The sequence below is a fragment of the Mirounga angustirostris genome, unplaced genomic scaffold (genome assembly GCF_029215605.1).
Source record: "Mirounga angustirostris isolate CCGP_5_RB_7025 unplaced genomic scaffold, mMirAng1.0.hap1 SCAF_12, whole genome shotgun sequence".
Taxonomy (NCBI): domain Eukaryota; kingdom Metazoa; phylum Chordata; class Mammalia; order Carnivora; family Phocidae; genus Mirounga; species Mirounga angustirostris.
This window is the reverse complement of record NW_026991720.1, coordinates 92,613,777-92,635,518: the sequence shown is the minus strand read 5'-3', so window position 1 is coordinate 92,635,518 and position 21,742 is coordinate 92,613,777. Positions and strand designations below refer to the sequence as shown.

The following is a 21,742-nucleotide window of genomic DNA, read 5'->3' as shown; positions in this document are numbered from 1 at the left end:
TGTAACTCTTGCTCTCAGAGTCCTAAGTTCATGAGTTCAAGTTCCACGTCAGGGGTAGAGATCACTTAAAACAAAAAAAATTTTTTTTTAAATTAATAACAATTCAGTTTTGACATATACATACACCAGTGAAGTCACCTCCACAATCAAGAAATAGGACTTTTTTTTTTTTTTTTTTTAGATTTTATTTATTTATTTGACAGAGAGAGAGACACAGCGAGAGAGGGAACACAAGCAGGGGGAGTGGGAGAGGGAGAAGCAGGTTTCCCGCCGAGCAGGGAGCCCGATGCAGGGCTGGATCCCAGGACCCCGGGATCATGACCTGAGCCAAAGGCAGATGCTTAACGACTGAGCCACCCAGGCGCCCCAAGAAATAGGACTTTCCATCACCTGAAAGTTTCCTCCTTCCTTTGCAAACTATTTTTCCCTCCACTCCCAGCCTTAGGCAACATTGCATTTTCTAGAATTTTATGTAAATGAAATCATTTAGTAGGGACTCTTTTGTGTTTGGCTTCTTCCATAAAGCATAATAATTTTGAGATTCATTCATGTTGTTGCATTTTTTTTAAAGATTTTATTTATTCATTTGATAGAGAGAGACAGAGAGGATGAGCAGGAAGAGGGACAGAGGAAGAGGGGGAGGAGAAGCAGACTCCCTGCTGAGTGGAGAGCCCAACCCAGGGCTGGATCCCAGGGTCCCAAGATCATGATCTGAGCCGAAATCAAGAGATGGCTGCTTAACTAAGCCACCCAGGCGCCCCTGTTGTTGCATTTTTATAAGTGAGTAGTATTCTACTATATTTGTTATCCATTCAGCTATTGATGGACATTGAGTTGTTTCCAATTTTAGTCTACAGTGAATCAAGCTGCTATGAACATTCACGAACAAGTCTTTGTGTGAACATGTTTTAATTTCTCTTGAGTAAATACCTACTGGAATGGCTGAGTAATATGGTAAGTGTATCTTTAAATTTTAAGAAACTGCCAAACAGAGCTCCCAAGTGCTTGTATAACAGCGCATGAGAGTTCTAGATGCTCCACATCCTCACAACACTGGGAATTGCTCTTCTTTTTAATGTTAGTTATTCTAATGGGTAGATAATGTTTCTTGTTGTGGTTTTAATTTGCATTTCCCTGATGAATAATGTTGAACATCTTTTCATGTAATAATCGGCCATTCATATATCTCCTTTTGTGAATTGCCCCTCTAAGTTCAATACTGAAGTAAAATATTCAAAACCATACAAAAATCCACCAATAGGTGAAATGTTAAATAAGCACTGGCACATTCATACAACAGACTCTCAGGTAGATATTAAGAAAAATGAAACAGATTTATACACCCTGACATGAAAAGTTGACCAAGATATATTTCTAAGTTAAAAAAAAATCAAAATATAGAATAGGATGTATAATGTGATCCTATTTTGTAAATATACATAATAACCATAAGAATGTATGTTGGCAGGGGCGCCTGGGTGACTCAGTCAGTTAAGCGACCAACTCTTGATTTTGGCTCAGGTCATGATCTGAGTCATGAGATCGAGCACCCAGTGTGGAGCCTGCTTACAATTCTCTCTCTCCCTCTCCCTTCCCCACACCCCCCTACCAGCACACATACATGTGCACTGTCTCTCTCTCTCGCTCTCGCTCTCTCCCTGAATAAAAATTATAGTAATAATATATGTTGGTAGTTGTAGGAGCATTCATAAAATTCTATCAGTGGTTAAATCTTGGGGAATTTATGCAGAACTTTTACCAGCTAAGTTATATATTTCTGTAATTTTGCTTAATTGTGATTATGTTTCTAATCAGCAAAAAAAAAACAAGCAAAAAGTGAAAACATAAAGAATCAACAAAATTAAAGAGAAAGATATTTTCAAGAATAAAAACACATAAAAAAGACCTCAAATATAAGAAGATATTTTGACATTAGGAATGAATGTACAAGTAATTCTTGTTGCATAGTTCTCAAAAGTACTGGTCATCTGTACTCAGGTCTCTTTTTAGGGCCCCTGTTTTATTTCAAATGATGCATGAAATATATTTAGGGGTCTCTTCATCCCATAAGTCTCATTTCATTACATATCTATTAAGAGAAGTCTATACTTCTCTACCAATGCCATCTCACAGCCATAATAAATTAGTAAAATTTTGTCCACCGAAGCAAAAACTTTTAAACTGAATTCATTTCACACCAGGCAATAGAATTTTACTTGTATGATCTGAGAAGACACCCAGAAAGAACTTCCAGAGCACACTGAAATCAAAATCAATGAATGAGTTTCACACAGTGAAGAGCATGAACTCTGGAGACTGACTGGATTCGATTTCCTGCTCCAGGACTTACTCCCTACTGAACTTCAAGGTAACTTCACTTCTCTGAGCTTGTTTCCTCATTTGAAACACCTAAATCATAGAGTTTGCAAGGATTAAATGAAATATTGTATGTAAAGTGCTCAGCACACCTTTTTGCATATAGTAATTGCATGTATATATTATGTAGTCACACACATTACATAGTCACCACCTATTAAAGTAAATGACTTATTCTAAATGTTAAAACAAGAAAAGAAAAACACATGATTATTTTAAGGAACAGAAATAAATATGACTCTCAATATTCTATACTTAAGAAGGGTATCTACACATCTATATTTTGCCAGTTTGTGAAAGACAAGAATAAGCTGGATGGGAATAAAGGGTGATTATAGGAGGAAGAACAGTTGGAAAGGGCATCAGTTGTTAATTTGTTGTGATATATCGAGCAGCTTGTATATCGCTCTATCTTATTTAGCCTCTAGGATTAAAAGCTATTATAAGGATACGGCTGAGCAATCATGCAAAGAAGTATAATTATAATGAAGGCGCCATCAATTCTATGCTTGCCAGAGCTGCTTCTAAGACTCCCCTGGTACTTGGCCCTAAGGTTTCCAGGACACAAATAAACTTGAGCAACACCAGAGTAGACATAATTGACAGATGCCCACCTAAGTGGCTCATCTGAGTGACAGCAATCATGGCGTCCCTCCCCACTGTCCTAGCCAGCATTAAAAAAAAAAGGCCAAGTCATAAAACAAACTGATCAAATAACAGACCAAACAGAACATGTAATATACACTAAAAGGATTTTTTAATTTGATATTTTACAGAGAACTGACCTACCAGAACTTACGAGTGAGAAAGCAGAAGATGGACATTTCTTCAAAGCATGTTCTCTTAGTCTGCTGAAGCTTTATTTAGAATAGTTAGCAGGACGTTTTCTTTCTAGCATGTGTTAGAAGTCTTGAAAAAAAGCTCTGTTCCTAATAGTATAGTTTGACAGGTAATTATAAGAGTTTAGAGTACTTTAAAAATTAGTATCCACTGGAATACATTCCAGGGAAAGTAGAATTTCGGAGCTGTAAAAAGTTGGTGTGGGAGTGATGCCCAAGTTACAAGGCAATCACACCATTTAGAAACAACCAGAGAATAGTTAGGTGGGTAATAACTTACAATAATTTATAATCCACCTCTGCTGACACCCTGTTTCTTAACAACTGTCCTTCACCTACAAGAACTTGGCTATTACTGTGGGATTTGCAATCAAACAGGTTTTAGAACGGTTGGGTGCCACTATTTTAACGAAAACTTGAGAAGTTTATAGGAAGAACATGTAAAAAGATCAGACAGGGGGCTTCTGAGTCATGAATAAAGCACGCCACAACCAAAATACAAGTCAGTGCTAATCCAAAATCCCTCTGCTCTTCCAACTTCCCAGCTTTCTTTTGCAGTTAGATTGGGGTGAAATGCCTGGGGTCTGGCCAATGAAATGGATAGGCACAAGTAACACAAACCAATTCAGGCCTGATCCTTAAAAATATCCCACGAAATCCTCCAGGCTTCTCTTCTCCTACTACTGTGACCTTGGAGGCTGCAAGTTTCAAAGAGTGAAGCTAGATGTGCAAAAAAGATGTTTTTATTGTATTAAGCCACTAAGATTGTGGGCTAATTTGTTACTGCAGCACAACCAAGTCCTTCATGACCACTAGAGATACCCAGCATTGGAAGAGAAAAATGGTAGCCTCTAAGCAATATCACAGCATCAAAGCTAACAACTGATAAGTCCATTTCAGGACAGTTTTACTGTCCCTTTAGCAGCAATCTTCAAACTGAGATATGTGAAGACTTTCCTAAGAGATACATGAATCATTTTAAAGAAATCAATTTCCAGGTTTTCAACTTCCATACATATTCTTGCCTAAAACTGATCAGCCTATGACTAAGCCTTCTTTCATAACCCTTCTCCCCACTAAGCTAAAGAAAAGTATATTCCTCACACATCTCAGATCGTACTCTCACCTTAGTTCATATTATAAAATGTATTTAAGTGTTAAAAACTTTTTTTTTTTTTAGGAGGTAGACCACAATACAGATTGGTATGTGGAAAGGAGGAACACTAGCAATTTATAGACTTTATAAATCAATTTAAAGTTATAGAATTTATAACCAAAAGTCAGCAAGCCAGAGGAAAAAAATTCAATGTTCAGGACTCATTAATGGGCCATCCTGAAGTTAACTACTCAGATGATCAGAAGTGGCTGAACCAGGAACTGGTGGAGCAAATGACAGTTACTAACTACTGAAAATGAGTGCTCACAAACCCCAGAGGCTCCTTGAACTCAATGCTGGTGATATGGCTGTCCTCTCCGAGAAGACTAACCAAAGGTAAGTTATTTGCACAAATAAGAAAAAGGCATCCCTTCTAGAGAACTGGCAAAACAGTGCTCACTCTAGGTTGTTGATGAAACACTGTCATAAGTACTTGAGGGAAATTATAATTTAATCACAGCAAAGAAGAAAATGTGTGTGTGCAGGGAGTGGGAGAGGATGTTGCAGTGTTAGACTGTGAACAGGATGAGCCCTCTTTTGACACAAAAAAAAGATACTGAGTCCTATTTTACAGAACACTGCAAATATTTAACTAAGAGGAATAGAAGGGAAGGGAAGGCATAGGAAGGGACAGCCTGGAAGAAGTGTGTAGGGTGGATATGCATGTGAAAAAGAATATGTTTTGCAATTTGATTTGCTTTTAACAGCTTCCAGTGGGTAATTCTGAAGAGCAGGAGAGATGTCTAGAGAATTTAGGATGCTTTCTGTGTGAGGGTCTACGGAACCCTCCCAGAAACTTCTCTTCAAGTAGTAAAGATAAAAATTACTCTTCAAGGCTTTTAGTTTTAGGGGATGGAGAAAGGAAAACAAAGAGATGTTTCCAAGTACAGAGGCAGAACTTAATGTGGCCTAGCATATGTTCATGTTACAAACTCTTTAATACTGTTAATACAGATTATCAAATTGTCCATGAGAAAGGCAGTATTTATATTGGCACCAGCAGTGTATGAAAATGGTATTTATCCTCCATCATCTTCCATAACCCTGGATATGATCTCTTGGTTTTATGGGATTTTTTTTACTTGTTTGTTGCAAATTTGACAGTTAAAAATTTGCATGGCACTGTCATTTTAATTTGCATTTAATGACTTCTGAAATTAAATTCTGAAAGTTTTTCATATTTGTTCTCGTTTCATGTCTTCTCTTATAAATTATTCTTATAAATTCTCTTATAAATTATTTTGCCCCATATTGCTAACTCACATTTATCTTACTATTGATTTGTATGGATTCTTTATGCAGTAATAATATTAACCTTTTACCATTTATTTTTTGTGAAAGTAACTTTTCCCTATCTCTTGTTTGCTTTTTTAGTTATATTGGAATTTCGCTTTCAAAAAAATCATTTTACTGGGGTGCCGGGGTGGCTCAGTCATTAAGCGTCTGCCTTTGGCTCAGGTCATGATCCCAGGGTCTTGGGATCGAGCCCCGCATCGGGCTCCCTGCTTGGCAGGAAGCCTGCTTCTCCCTCTCCCACTCCTGCTGCTTGTGTTCCCTCTCTCGCTGTCTCTCTGTCAAATAAATAAATAAAATCTTTAAAAAAATAATAATTTTACTTTCCACCTCTGGTATTATTTCAAGATTCCTCAAGACTACCCATATTTCCAGTGATTTGCTAAAAGGATTCAGAGGACTCAGCATATAGTTGTATTTGTGACTAAGGTTTATTACAGTAAAATGATATATGACAGGATCAGCAAGGGAAAAAGACAGGCACAGTCTGGAAAAACCCATGCACAGGCTTCTCATGTTCTCTTCCTTCTTTGAGGAGCCACAGTTGGTGTGGGAGCCAAGCAGCTTCTTTCTCCAGAAACAAACAAAAAAAAGAGCAGCATGTCCAATGCTTCTGCTCAGGGAAGCCTATTACAAACTCAGAATCTAAGGTTTTTACTGAGGGCTATTCACAGAGACATGCTGTGTTTCCCATGTACCAAAATTCCAGACCAGAGGAAAAGCAGGTTCACCATAAATCACAAGGATTGTACAAAACACTTAGGCACCCTTATTAATTAGGAAGCAGTTCAAGTGCCAAGTTCCCAGATGTCATCCAAGGGCTAAACTTCTAAGATGGTCCTTTTAAATACAGCAGCCTAAGCTGGCTCAGTCAGTTAAGTGTCCAACTCTTGATTTCAGCTCAGGTCATGATCTCAGGTCCTGAGATTGAGCCCCACGTCGAGCTCCACACTGGCTGTGGAGCCTGCCTGAGATTCTCTCTCTCTCCCTTTGCCCCTCCCACTCTCTCTCTCAAAAAATAAATACATAAAAATTTTAAAAATTAATAATAAAGACCGCAGCCTGAGGCCTGCTATGTTAACTCTTTTCTGCACAGGTACCAAGTTCTCCCAACCCTAGATTATATAAATGCTTATGTATAGGTGGGTTTCCCATTTTAAAAGCTTTTATTTTCCTATTTAAAGATTTAAGCTATCTAAGGCTTATTTTTTTCTATTTTAATATTAATAGTTGCTTCTTGGATAAGCAATTAATATTTTTTCTTGCTTTCTGTTTTTTTATTTTTATTTTTATTTTTAAAGATTTTATTTATTTATTTGAGAGAGAGAGAATGAGAGAGAGCACATGAGAGGGGGGAGGGTCAGAGGGAGAAGCAGACTCCCTGCCGAGCAGGGAGCCCAATGCGGGACTCGATCCAGGGACTCCAGGATCATGACCTGAGCCAAAGGCAGTCGCTTAACCAACTGAGCCACCCAGGTGCCCACTTTCTGTTTTTTTTAAACACTTCAGGTTACCTACAAAATGTATGTATTGTTTTTATAATTGGAAAAATACAAAAATACAACTTCTAGTGAAATTAAAATTTTATTTTCTGATTTCAAAATAAAAATTTGTGTCTTGAAAACAATAGTTATACTCTCTTAGGTTTTCCTTCATATTGAAGTACTCTGTCAGCAATTTTATTCTCAATGAAAATTTTTGTGAGTTAATGCTTTAACACCTGTGTTACACCTGACTAAAGAATATTAGTCTACAGGGGCACCTGGGTGGCTCACTCAGTTAAGTGCCTTCATCTAGGGTCACGATCCCCGGTCCTGGGACCGAGCCCCCACACGAGGAGCTGCTTCTCCCTCTCCTGCTTCCCCTACTTGTGCTCACTCTCCCTCTCTCTCTCTCAAATAAATAAATAAAATCTTTAAAAATATATATTAAAAAAAAAGAATATTAGTCTACAGGAAGTCATTATGTATAAAACAATTCACCTGTGTTTGACTACCACAGAAAATGCATACATGCTTAGAGTTGAAAAGAAGATGATTAACAGTAAAGTTTGGCTCTCAGAGAATCCTGAGAACAAGTTGCTTCTAATAGTTGCTTTATCAATGAAAATATTATGTAGGTGATAGTTAAGTGATCTACTGTGTTCAGTATAGGCCTAATCCTATCAATGACTGAACTAATCACATCCTAGAGATACACGGACTCTTTTACTACTAGAAGTCTTTAACATGAAACAGCTAATAACAGGACCGCCATAAGAAAAACAGAGATAATCTGAAAGTTGCAGGAAATATTAAGTAAAGCTTATACTCTAAATATACATACAAACATCTCTATACATAAAAATTATTAAACACACTCCCCTGTAATAGAAAGTGTTTTACATCAAAAACATATGTTTTTAATATTTACATTTATGCATTTTTAGCCTGAGAGTAAACACAAGGTTCTGGATCAGAGATCAGTTATTATTACTTACACCAAGAAATGTATCACTTTTCCCACACCTAATACGCCACAGGCATTGTAACAAGAGCCAGTTGGTTAGCCCGGTCCATACAGGGGTTGAACCACAGGAAAGGTCCCCAAAAGTATGAATCTGGGAATATGTATATTATAGTTGCCCAACTGCTACCTTTCCCTGAGAAAGGCAGGAAAAAAGCTAATCTTCCTAATGTAAGCAAATTCTCCTTAGAAAAGGGAAGGTCTTAGAGTTCTTACCCTTTGGAATGTAAATAAATGTCTCCCAAGGGAAGATTAACTTCACAAGGTTTACAATCTCAATCTTGAATGTCTCCCAGGCTCTGAGTTTTATAACCCTTTGACAAAAGAACAAACTTCCTGGGCATTCTCTAACAATCTAATCTCTTAACAATCTTTTAACTTCCAAATCTTGCCCTTTAACCCAGGTTCTAGTTTTCTTGGCTTACAAAGCTGTGACCATGCAGAAACATGAAAATATACACTTCTTGAAAATACACAGTAAAACAAACCAAAACATTTATATTTGCAGCTCTTGTTAATATCGGACACCTCCTAAAATATTGGCTTTCACACCCTTTCTGGAGAGCCCTGGGAATTCCTCAGAGGTGCCCCAGAAGCCTCTTTTCAGAGGGCCATTTAGAGGTGCAGAGTGAGCAAGGCTCTGAAACCCCAATTCCTGCTTCAAATACAGCCTATCTGCTCTCAAAATTTGGGCTTCCAATTATGTTTTTTGAAGATGAGGCTCTACCCAAAAAAAAAAAAAAAAATTGAAATCCATTGGGGGAAGAAAAAACAAAAAATCTTAGGCAACCTAAATAAAATAAAAATCCTGTCTTATAGAAATAGACATGGTTCCATTTACATTTGCACTTAAATTTCCTTGGCTTGGTGCTCTTACTTGCATTAATGTGAGACCTATAAAACAACACACCACCACAAAGTTAACTGATTATTACTGGGGCTCCCCATATAGTTCACAGGTACTCAGAAAGTTCTTGATGTTCTGTCTGTTGATGTCCTATGTATACAATGCCATGTGAAAAAAGTACCTGAACACTTCCATGAAAGCACTGCCCTATCCAGTATCCTGTTTTCTACTGCCGATCCTCCCTAAACAGTGCTGTAATTCTCTTTTGGGGGGAACCCAAACCTCTGTTGCTCACAAAAAATAAGAAGTGCCCTTTTCTCTCCACAGGACTGAGACTTCAGGCAGCAGCCACCATACTCTCATATCCACGATCCCAGTTCCTCTCTTTTCTACTTCCATGTAACCCAACATAAAACTTCATCCCCCTCCCCTCACCTCTCTTCCCCTGCACTCACCACCATACAAATAAATTCAATACAAATAGATGCCTCAGACCCACCAGTTCAGGCACCCAGATTGCAATTCCCATGCTAACAAATGGGAAGATTCTAGCGACATTTATAAAAATTCAATATTAAGGTTATATGTGTTAATCTCTAAGTCTAAAATAATATGCTATATAGCACTTTCAAATTTTTACAATGTTTATTTATCTATTGCATTTTTCAAAGGGCAGACTGGGTGGCTCAGTAGGTTAAGCGTCTGCCTTCGGCTCCGGTCATGCATGATCCCAGGGTCCTGGGATGGAGTCCATGTCAGGCTCCCTGATCAGTGGGGAGTCTGCTTCTCCCTCTGCCCCTCCTCCCCACTCATGCCCTCTCTCTCTCTCTCTCAAATAAATAAATAAAAATCTTAAAAAAAAAAAAAGACAGACTGATTGCCAATTTATTCATCTTAGGGAAAAAAAAAAATCTCCTGGGATTCAAGAAGCCTGAGTTCTGGTTGCACCTCTGTTATGTGAACTTAAGCAAGTCACTTAGCTTCTCTTGGCCTATTTCTCATCTCTAAAAAGGCAAATGGCCTATTCTCAAAAGGGATCCAAGTGGAATCTGGAGTTTTCATATAATTATTAAGGATTAACTCTCCCTCAACCCTCATACATACCTGCACACACACTGTCATGTATAATCTGTCAAAATTTTGCACTGTATTTCTTTCCTTCCCCCATTTCTTTTTTTTTTTTAAGATTTTATTTATTTATTTGACAGAGAGAGACACAGCTGGAGACGGAACACAAGCAGGGGGAGTGGGAGAGGGAGAAGCAGGCTTCCTGAGGAGCAGGGAGCCCGATGCGGGGCTCGATCCCAAGACCCTGGGATCATGACCTGAGCTGAAGGCAGACGCTTAATGACTGAGCCACCCAGGCGTCCCCCCTCCACCCCCTTTTTTTTTAAAGATTTTATTTATTTATTTGAGAGAGAGAGAGAGAGAAAGAGCACAAGAGGGGGGAGCGGGAGAGGGAGAAGCAGACTCCCCGCTGAGCAGGGAGCCCGATGCGGGACTCGATCCCGGGACTCCAGGATCATGACCTGAGCCGAAGGCAGTCGCTTAACCAACTGAGCCACCCAGGCGCCCCCCCTCCCCCCTTTTCTAATGCAAGTTCGTATGTGTAGACATATGAACAAGACATCGCTACAAAGAAGAATATTCTAGAAGTGTAAGCCAAGTAAAAACACAATACTATATTTTAATCAATTCTGCAAATCATTTGCCAGTTATAAAAAAAAATCAACAAAGGTAATTTTGGTCCCCACCACCCTCATTCTTCTGCTCCCTTTACCCAAAAAAGTAGATTGGTTGATGGTATAAAAGGTAAGACAAGTGAGAATCGCTGAACGATAATGATGTGACCGACCCAACTGTTCATTCAATAAATATCTGAGTGCCCAATTACCAGGCATTAAGCTAAGCACCAAAGACAACGGCCAAAAGCTAAATTTTTGGCCAAGACAGAAATACACACTAAAATGGACAATCTGGGGTCCTCACCCTTTAACTGCATCACTAAGCCTTGATGGCATTATCCTGACTTGATCGATTCTACAACTGTGTCTAAAGGAGAAATTAGATGAACAGAATTCCCTCAGAATAAGTAACAGAAAGCCACTTGTGTCTCCACTCCTCAAGGAGGATGCAAGCTGAGAAGACATCACACTGCAGCTAGCCTTGTCACCCGCAGGTCATACACACCTGCAAGGTGTATAGGCCGACAAGCCCAGGTCCCGGCCACCCGCCGGGCTGGGGTTTCAGGAGTCCTCAAGTTCTTTAAGATTGTTTCCCACGAGCTGATCGGACGAGTCAGAGTGTACTACCATTCCCACACTCTGAGGGGGTAAAGAAAGTTCTATAAAACGGTAGTAAATTTAAGCCACATCTTTTAAATAAAATCCTGGGACAGGTGTCTGGCACAGACGCGCGTTTTATTAGACGTGAGGTGTCATGCTTGGATTAGCACATTCTTCTTTATAACCAAACGTCTATGAAACAGTCAAGATTTCCAGAGCTTTCGTCAAAGTGTGCTCCTTGAAAATCAGCATCTCTGCCTCGGAGCCTCCTCCCTAACCCGCTTCCATTTACCAAGAACAAGGAAGGGAGTAAAGCCCGACATTACTTAGCACAGCCTCTCCCCCCAGTTCTGCAGAGCTTACTCTGAAATCCTTTCTGAAATGCGGCCGCGTGTACCTTTGCAAAGTGAGTTAAACTCGGAAGACGAGACAGGGTAGGCGTAAGGGACAGAGGCGAGGCGTCCGCCCAGTACGACCGCGCAGGGGCGACCTCTCGGCCCCCGGCCCGGACGCCGAGCAGGGTGACCCCGGGGCGCCCGGGGCGCGGGGCCACCGAGCGAGGGCCCCGAGAGGCGGGAAAGGCCAAAGGGTGGGCTGCGGGGGCAGGAGACACTTCGGGAAAGCGCGGGCACTCGCCCCATGGCGCCGCCCGAGGGGGAGACTGGGGCCGGGGTCCCCTTCGCCGTCCGGACCGCGTCTCGAAGGGTACCTGACTGCGGGCGGCCGGTCCACAAACCCCTCCCGCCGCCCGGGCGGAAGAGAAGGCGGGTTCTCCGCAGAGCCACGACCCTCGCCAGCGTCGCCAGCATCGCGCGCCTCTCAGACATCCTAGGTCTGGGCGTGAGGGAAGAGCGCAGCGCACGCGCCGCCCGCCGCCACAGGGGGCGCCCGCGAGCACCTCAGGCCCCGCCCCCCGCCCACTGGGCGGGGCCCCGCCGGGCGCTGTTTGCCCGGCAGTGCTTCCCGGGCGGTGTTTTCCGGCCGCGCGTTCCGGCCCGCGCAGTCGTCTGGTCGGTCGGTCCCGAGCAGGCACCGCAAGACCGTAAAGGCCTTTGCTGGAGCCGAGTGTTCGGCTTTTGTCCTTTTTCTTTCTTTACTTAAATCTGCTTAATCTCTATCCAATTCAGTAACCCACTTCTACCCTGCGCCTGACGGAACCTTTGTGAGGCCGGAACCGATATGCTGTACCGCGCTGGCGGCCAGGGGACTGTTTTGGCAGAGGACCACCGAGTCTGTGAGAAGGGTTGGTCGGGACAGTTCCGGCGGGAGAACGCGGCAGTGAGGTCCTCGTCTTCGTCTCCTGATATGCACCGGCAGAATTTTCGACCCCCGACTCCTCCCTACCCCGGCGCGGGTGTAGGAGGTTGGGGTAGCGGGAGCAGCTTCCGGGGTACCCCGGGCGGAGGCGGACCGCGGCCGCCCTCCCCTCGGGACGGGTACGGGAGTCCGCATCACACGCCGCCGTACGGGCCCCGGTCTAGGCCCTACGGGAGCAGCCACTCTCCGCGACACGGCGGCAGCTTCCCGGGGGGCCGATTCGGGTCTCCGTCCCCTGGCGGCTACCCTGGCTCCTACTCCAAGTCCCCCGCGGGGTCCCAGCAGCATTTCGGCTACTCCCCAGGGCAGCAGCAGACCCACCCCCAGGTAATAATAGCCAGCGTTTGCCGAGCTCTTACTGTATGGCAGGCATGGTACTAATAATAATCCCTTTACATGGATTATTTTGTCTAATCCTCTATGAGGTGAGATACTATTGTTGGCCCTGTTTTGCAGATGAGTAAACTGAGGCTGAGAGAGAAGTTAAGTAACTTACTTTAGGTGACCTTACGTAGCAGAGCTGTACTTTCTGCTTTGAGCTGTACACTGCCATTCCTACCCAGATTTCCCTAATTTCCTGTCCTTTGCCAGGAACCTCGCCAGTTCGTCTGAGTAAATTATTCTCCGAGGGGTGAAAAAGCGAATGAATCCCCAGCGTAGAGCTCATCTGAGTTAAAGGGTTACAGACTGGTGCCATTTTCCTTATACTGGCACGCTTTTTTGGGCAGGGCGGGGTGGGGGGCGAAGGTGGTGCAGAGGGGAGCTTCAAACTACACTGGCTTCTGCTCCAGGTCTTCTTAAGGAAAAATCGGTGATTTTGGAAGTTTCCCATTCCTCTCAGTGAGAGTGAACACAGGAGACCGAGGGAGTATTTCTGGTGTGTCTAAGATTTCTGTCGTTTAAAACTTGAACGGTTTCCTACTTTTCGTTGTGCTAAACCAACCCCACCCCTTTTGAGTCTGGAGCTAAGTAGATAAAATTTCATAGGATGGAAGGGTTCTTGAAATTTTGAAGCTGTAGGGTTAAAAAAAAAGTTTTAATTTCCTTCCAGAAAAAAGGTGGAAATTTTTAGGAAAATTTGAAACACAATTTATTTCATCACCAGTTGTTAGTTCTGCAAAGTTATTACATTAGAAATCGAGAAGTATTTGAGCTGACAGTTGGCATGGAATTATTAATACATGAGTATGTCAAATTGGCTTAAATACTTTTACAAACAAAAACACTAGATTAAAGGAAGAATGGACTTTGCATTTGAACATGTTTGGGTTCAAAACACAACTTTTAACTAGCAATGTGATCCCCACTAGCTTTAAAAAATAAGTGCCAATTATCTCTACAAAACATTTTTTTAACTGATGATTTTTTTTCTAAAGGGTTCTCCAAGGACATCTACACCATTTGGATCAGGGCGTGGTAGAGAAAAAAGAATGTCTAATGAGTTGGAAAATTATTTCAAGCCTTCAATGCTTGAAGACCCTTGGGCTGGCCTAGAACCAGTATCTGTAGTGGATATTAACCAACAATACAGCAATACTCAAACATTCACAGGCAAAAAAGGAAGATACTTTTGTTAACATTTCTGAAATTCACCCGGAAGCTTCATGTGTCAGGAACATCTTGGACAAAACTCTTACTCATGTAATTAAGTTGAACCCTAAGATGGTGATTTGGAATAATTAGTTGAGTCTTCTTGGTATTTTTCATCATATCAAGTATTGTTGATATTAGAAAAGACATACAGTAGAATAACTTGCAATATTTAGCTCTTTGGAAGTGCCTACCACATTTTAGAAGATTTACAGTTTCCAAATATTTGAAGTTCATGGTTATATAATGGACATTTGTCTTTCAATGGTTTTCCAATGTTTTAAAATAAAACATTTTGTCTTTCTAGATATATTGTGGTTTTGTCATATGCTAAAGAAGTAGAATTATTAAAATAATGCCTGTAATCACTTGCTTAGAATTCATAGGTAAATATTTTGCATACTACTTTTGAAAATGAAATAAACCATCCTTTGAGCTGTAGACAGTTCTATATTTGTTCACAGGGAAAGAGGGTGAAGAAAGAGCACAGAAAAGAATTCTATTCATATTTATTATAACCATTGTTCTTTGTGCATATTTTATGTAATGCTTTTGTAAATTCATTGAAACTTGATTGAAAGTCACAGAAACCCACTTAAAGGGTATTTATACTTTTTATACTCATTTAACTGGAAAGGGCAATGATAGACCTATTTCTTGCATAGATAGATTAAAGTGTTCTGTATCTGAATTTTTCAACATCTCTCAATATTATGGAGTCATTTTCTCTTGAGCCAAGGAAGATGGGTACCATCTGAAATCACTTCCTTTGTGAAGAGAACATCTCCCAACACTGTCCATCCCAGGAAAGACAGATTTGTCGTGCCTGGATCATGTTTCTGTAGTCCTGAACTAATAATTGCCCAAGGCAGTGAGGCCTAATTAGCTTCAACTATGAACCTCCCCTATAATGAGATAGGGTCCCATAATCTTCAGCCCCACTAGGCCTGCCTGGATTCGAAAAGCGGTTTTCCAAAGGAAGGGCTGCTACGTGTGTATATCTACATTAACTATTTCTCCCCAAATATTTAAACAAAACTGAGTCTTCTAACAGTCAGGCTTTTTAGATATCTTGAGATCACAACATGATGAAGATAGAGCTAGTTAAAATTCTCTTTAAACATTCCCAAAAAGAAACATCTAAAAATGAAATGGTCACACTACCTATTTGAGCCATACTCAGTTTTTATCTGTTAGGTCTCACAGAGGCAAAGAAGAAAAGGAGAAGGGAAGGAGTTTAGGCTAATAGAAGCTCCACGACAGCCAGGACTGTTTCTACCAATTAAAAGCTGGATGAGTTATTTAACTTCTCTATGCCTCAATTTTTTCATATGTAAAATGAAAATAGTACCCATGTCATAGAGGTGTTGTGTTTGAGGATTAAAAGGGTTTATATGTGTGCAACTCTTAGGCCAGAGCCTGGCACATAGTAAGCACTCAATAAATGGTAGCTATTACTTTCTCATTCACCCCTGTAGAGCCTCAGCTGTTAGAATGATGTCTGGGAAATAGAAGGTGCTTAATAAATACTTGGTGAATGAATGCAGACATTCTGATTATAACTACTGTATTGCTCTGCCTTTTCTCCTGTTATAAAAGGGGTAGTAAATTAGTAATTTTCCCCAATATTTCTTTATTCTCTAACGTCTTTCCCAGATGATTTGAGGTCATGAAGTATGATGAAAATTAGAGCAAGTAGAATACTTTTGTAAACCTTTTAATGAATTTTATAGGTAAGAAATACTATCTTTAGGAAAAGGCATTTGGAAATAATTATTAAACCACCTCTTAAGAGATCACTGGGTTATTGGCAAAGATGAAAAAGGAAGTCAGAAAGGATTTTGTGCCAATGTATTCATAGCATATTTGGAAGATACACAAATTGTAACAGTTCTAATGGTTTACGCGCATCTTATTTCACTGTACTTGTAATATTAAACAACTAAATGTAAAAATTCTTTCTTGCCAAGTCACCAACATCCACTTCCTGAGCTGACCTTTTCTGACTTTCCTAAGAGAAACTTTTGTCCTCAGGAAAGGTGCATTACTGTTTGGCTCTAGTTGGTAGTGTATTCAGTTATCAAAATTCTTGCAACATTGATAATTTGGTTTGTTTCTATTATTAGTCTATCTTTGTTTAGCTGAATGAAAGAATTGATCATTCTTTAAAATGAAAATAATTGTTTTTTAGTGTTCCAAAATACACATTTTTATACCTCCATAGAAATGCTATATAACTTAGAAAAATTTTTAGTTAAGTATGCATCTTAAATATTCAGGTAACTAAAGAACAGAAGTTGGGTCTTCAAACAAGGGTGTGTGCACTTCTGGGAGTCTTCAACCTTCTAAGGGAAATGCAGGCATAGAAAACTTTCCAGATCCTCAGTTCCCATATATATCCCTTTGTTAAAATTACCTGTCTAAAGAACATTTCCATGTTCAGTGGATCATGCCAGTTCTCCTTTTTACCTCTGCCTTTTGATTATCACCCTCTCCCATTTTGCATAAGAAAACTATGGCAAGCTTGTATTTTATAAAAATAACCCCAACAATATTTCAGGTCCCACATAGTCTTATAGAACCTTGCACTACCCCATCAAGATGTGAAATTACATCCCTTGCCTTTCAACCTGTTCTGAACAGACCTTTCTGACTGCCCAATTTAAGAAAGTATGGTGGAAGTTTTCATTATGAGTGAAGTGTGGTCTTAGAAATGGGTTTATTGGCCCATGTGGAGATGTTCAGAATTCAGATACATTGTCAAGTAGGAAATAGTATAATGACAGTTTTTGTTTAATGGCCTTGCCTTTTTGTTTCCTGACTTCAAAAAACCCATTTTTTCCTGTGGGTGAATCATGTGAAAGTAAAGCAGAGAGCAAGAACATAACATGAAGGTAAAGTTACCTTATTTTTAGGCAACAGACAAATAAGATTACTTGCCTCCTCTATTTTAGAATATTCAAAATTGGTACAAAAGCATGATGAGTTTTGGTGAATGCTGTCAAGCAAACTATTTTCACCATTCTCCATAACAGTGAAGAGCCTGATAAATATGTCTCAAACCTGTCTCAGCATAATTAGCATGGTTTCAAGGAGGAAGAAGTTAGAAGTTCCATGTTTATTTCTGACATACTAATACTAGATTTTCCAGTGAAAAGATCCCATATCAAAGGTAAGTTCATGACTGTATGTTTTTCAGATTCTTAGGAGAAACATTCTTATTAACCTTTGCCAGTTCATTATCAAATTCTGTAAATCCATATTAATTTTTTACCTGGCCCAACTCTTCGTTATTTCCTGTTTTTTCATTCTTAACATGTATTTAGGTTTAAGTTAAATATATTATGGGTTTTATTGTAAATAAGACACATAATAGTCATTGGTATACCTTGCATCTTTCCTGAACTTGCTAGTGATTCATTATCTTTTTTTGCTCCTAATTTCCACAATCTAATTCTTCATCTAATATAAGACACTATTGTATGATTCACTGTTACATACCACTTAGTAAAAACACTGCCCACTAAATTATGATAGGCCACCAATTGTAAGATGCATCCCAATTTCATAAATGTGAAAATGTGTGTCTTAGTTAGATAAAATACTATAAACAATAATCATAAAAGCAGAACATACACTCATGTATAGGTAAATGGAATAAATATCCCCAAAATATACACTAGGACATAGTGCATTTAATTTTAGAAAATCAGTTTAGTTATGATTAATTCTTTTCAGATACTTCTATTACATCCTAATTCTGTAAAAAAAAAAAAAATGTTTTTCAAACATAAAATTTCTAATCTATACAGAATTATCCTCAAGAAATCTATGCAATTTCCAATATTGTGGGGGGTGTTTCTTACTCAGTTGTGTCTTAATTTTAAGGTCTATAAGCAAGATGACTAAGTGAAAGAGTTACAGATAAGTCTTACTAAACATCTTTGGTTAACTCCCAAAGAATTAAGGAAAGGGGCGCCTGGGTGGCTCAGTCATTAAGCGTCTGCCTTCGGCTCAGGTCATGATCCCAGGGTCCTGTGATCGAGCCCCGCATCGGGCTCCCTGCTCCGCGGGAGGCCTGCTTCTCCCTCTCCCACTCCCGCTGCTTGTGTTCCCTCTCTCGCTGTGTCTCTCTCTGTCAAATAAATCTTTAAAAAAAAAAAAGAAGGAAAATGGCTTGAACAGCAAGGTCTTTAGTGAGGGTGGTTTTCAATTTTTTTGCTTTCAAAATTGAAGAAAGCTCAGATTGTCAGTGAAAATCATTAAAAATAATTTGATGACAGACTCGGTTTATAATTTTTGGCATATAACTTAAAAGAGTCCAAGAATTGAGTGGCATCACTATAACAATTCTTTCTGTTCCTTTTTACTATATACATGCATTTTCTCAGCATTTATATCTATACGTAAAAAATAGTAATAAAATTGATGTCTTATTCTAGCAATGGCAGAATTTATCCATGAATATGAGAAAATACAACACTATCCATCTCATTGAGATACATTTCCAATAAACTTGTTTTGTGTTTTTAATACTTTAAAAGTTCATATATTTTTTTTATCATTTGAATAGTAATGATAATCCAGACAATGTTCAACACTTGGAGCTTTATAGTTGTTGGAAATGTATTTTTTAACTTCTAAAAATATTTTTTATTTCAATAAATATGGTTTTCATGTATTTGGGGACAGATGTATAATAGAGTATCAGTAAAAGACTTTGAAGCAGTATACTGTATTGCAATGAGAAAAAATTACATGGGAGAGTACAATGGAGATACGAATTGGGAATAAAATAGCATAAAATTTCTGATAACTATTTTAAGGAGTGATGGTGAATATCAAATTGCTGTGATATATTGATTCAGCTGGATACCTTAGTATTGTACTAGATTTAGCTTAAAATTTCAATATTACAGAAATGACTTCCTTTACAGTTTTTGAGATTAGGTAAAAATGTTTTTGTATTGACTTGAACATGTATAAGAGGGTGTATTACTTTTCAAAACATTTTAGAGAATATATGACCAAAAATTTTAAAGGTCTGCAACAGAGGAGGAAGAAAGGAAATATAGTAAATTATAAATCCAAAAGAAATCAGGGAAGGAAGAAAAAGTAAAAGTGACAGTAGTAAGTTTGAATATATCACAACGAATCTAAGAAAAATAAAAATTCATTTTAAAGAAACATCAGATTGGATTAGGAAAATGGAATCCATCTATCTACTGGTTTTATAAAGATACATCTAAGAAAAAGGGTTATAAGGGCGCCTGGGTGGCTGTCAGTTAAGCAACCAACTCATGATTTGGGCTCATGTCATGATCTCAGGGTCGTGAGATCAAGCCCCACATCACACTCCACGCTGGGCATGGAGCCTGCTTAAGATTCTATCCTTCCCTCCCCCCCCCAAATGTGCTCTCTCAAAAAAGAAAAAAAAAAGGATTATAAAATGAAGGGTTATAAAAAGATTGAAATTTACAGTGGGGATTTAGCACATCTCTACCAGATATGGATATAGCAAGCAAATGTGGAATTTGTAAGGATAGAAATGGTGCGCAAAACAGAGATTATAGGTAATATATGCATATTCTTTTCAAGTACACACAGCATATAATAATTTTTATAAATGTTCTAAATCACAAAGAACCTGCAAATTTCAAAGATTTGATTGAATATGCAGACCATGTTTTCTGACCAAAATGTTTGATAAATTTAAAAAGAACTCTTCATCAAAAAATAAAAAAATAAGTCCATGAAACAGAACACAAACTGTAGAGATAGAGAATGTTAAGAAAGCAAAAGCCTAGTCTTAGGATAAACTAAACAAAAATTGACAAAGGGGGGAAAAAAGAAAAAATACATAATATTAACCTTTAGTATAACATCAGAAACTATGCAAAAAAAAAAAAGACTACAGTAGGAAAACAATAGTGATGGACTCACCAAGAAGGTTAATGCAATAGTGAAATGAAATAAATCATCATTATTGCATCATCCTTCATTTTTTTTATTGCATTGCCCCAAGTACTGCATCATATTTTAAGAAGATATAAAAGAAGTCTAGAGACACTATCCATGTAAACTTTTTAAGCTTTCATTGAGCACAGTTAGGAATTTGTCATTTTTTATTTTGCATTCATATGGCAAAGAAAAAATTAACAGGGATTTCATGATTGTTAGACAAATGAGCACTCTGGGTTCTAACCCTAACTAAATTTTCAGATGACAGTATCCTAGAAAATTTTTCTCCAATTCAGGAATCAATGAGTGAACATACATTTCTAAGGACAAAAGGAAATACATCCTCATCTAGTTAGTCATCCAAAAGAAAGGACTTCATCACACAATACTGTGTTATAAGAACATCTTTTGTGTTTGTTCATCAGAATTTATATGATAGAGTTTATAAGACAAATTTTAAAGGCAGGTGCATATTCAAAGGTGATTGAAATGAAGTAAATGATATAAAAGTGAAAAATCAATTGGACTGAACTAATTGGTGTTTACAAATCTAAAAGTGAAAATGTTTTGCAGTTATGAAGCACAATCTAGCCATCCTCTTCAAAAATGTGACATCAAAGTTTTAAGCTATATTACATTTTGAAGATTCAAGTGTAAGAAGAACCAGAAGGAATACTAATACAGAGCCCATTAGAGACATACTTGGAATCTGGAGTCAAGATTTAAAAGTTGAATATGTTCTAGGCTTTATGACAGTTAAGGAATGTCCATTGCATTTGAGGTACATTACCCGATATCTCATATTAATACCATGAAAACCAGGAAAATAAAAATTTGGGTTTGCTATGTTTATATTTTTATTCAAATTTCTAGTAAAGTATCTCACTATCTTTATTCTGTACATTTTGCTGAACTTAAAATACTTTTAAAAATTAAAAGGGTCTTTTGGACCCAGATGACAAATGTTTATTTTTTTTTCTGGTATACTGAGGATTAAGAGGAAGAAAGTATATTACTACTGTAGAGGCTTTGAAAGTCACTCAAACATAGTATGACCAAAGTATTTGAAAACAGATGAAATGAGTAATTTTTTAGGAAAGGACATGATCAAAATTAAACAGGATAGGAAGCCAGAATAAACCAAGAGCCATGATAGATACTGAGTTGATAATCATTCTCCCCATAAATGACACCAGACTTACCAATCCTTCATGGAACACATTAATGCCTATATCACAAAAACTTAACTAAAAAAAAGGAAGAAAAAGTATCCAATGCAGCCTACAATCTTTGTATTAACTTGATCTCAAGCCTAGCCAAGGACCTATAAATGGAAATTGTACAATTTTTAACTTATGTACATAGTGGTCAAAAATCTTAAGATCACAATTCAGCAATTACTGGTACAAGAAGAGAAAAGTGAAGAAAAAACTAATAGGGTGTATATCAGGATTGCGGTGATGTTTTGGCATCTGCAAATTTATTTCTATATTACACCTGACTAAAGGAGAGGATCCATACTAATAACTCACTAGATGAAGACAACGCATTTCTTAAAATTATACAAAAGTCT

General features: G+C 38.6%; 2 protein-coding genes across 12 annotated transcripts in view; one reads left to right on the top strand and one right to left on the bottom strand.

Moving 5' to 3' along the window:
- SUGCT (succinyl-CoA:glutarate-CoA transferase) overlaps positions 1 to 12,170 on the bottom strand; it is an 800,213-nt gene extending 788,043 nt beyond the window's left edge. For 5 of the 11 annotated variants that reach the window (XM_064575449.1, XM_064575443.1, XM_064575447.1 and 2 more), the window contains exon 1: positions 11,699 to 11,994. In XM_064575449.1, coding sequence (XP_064431519.1) covers positions 11,699 to 11,942 — 244 coding nt within the window. In that variant the 5' untranslated portion in view covers positions 11,943 to 11,994. The other 6 variants (XM_064575448.1, XM_064575450.1, XM_064575442.1 and 3 more) reach the window with 3 other exon arrangements.
- Positions 12,171 to 12,265: 95 nt separating this feature from the next.
- On the top strand, positions 12,266 to 14,649 carry MPLKIP (M-phase specific PLK1 interacting protein). The gene is made up of 2 exons (XM_045864929.3): positions 12,266 to 12,945; positions 13,995 to 14,649. Exons 1-2 carry the CDS (start codon positions 12,481 to 12,483, stop codon positions 14,193 to 14,195), a joined length of 666 nt encoding a protein of 221 aa, XP_045720885.1. The 5' UTR covers positions 12,266 to 12,480; the 3' UTR covers positions 14,196 to 14,649.
- The last annotated feature ends 7,093 nt before the right edge of the window (positions 14,650 to 21,742 follow it).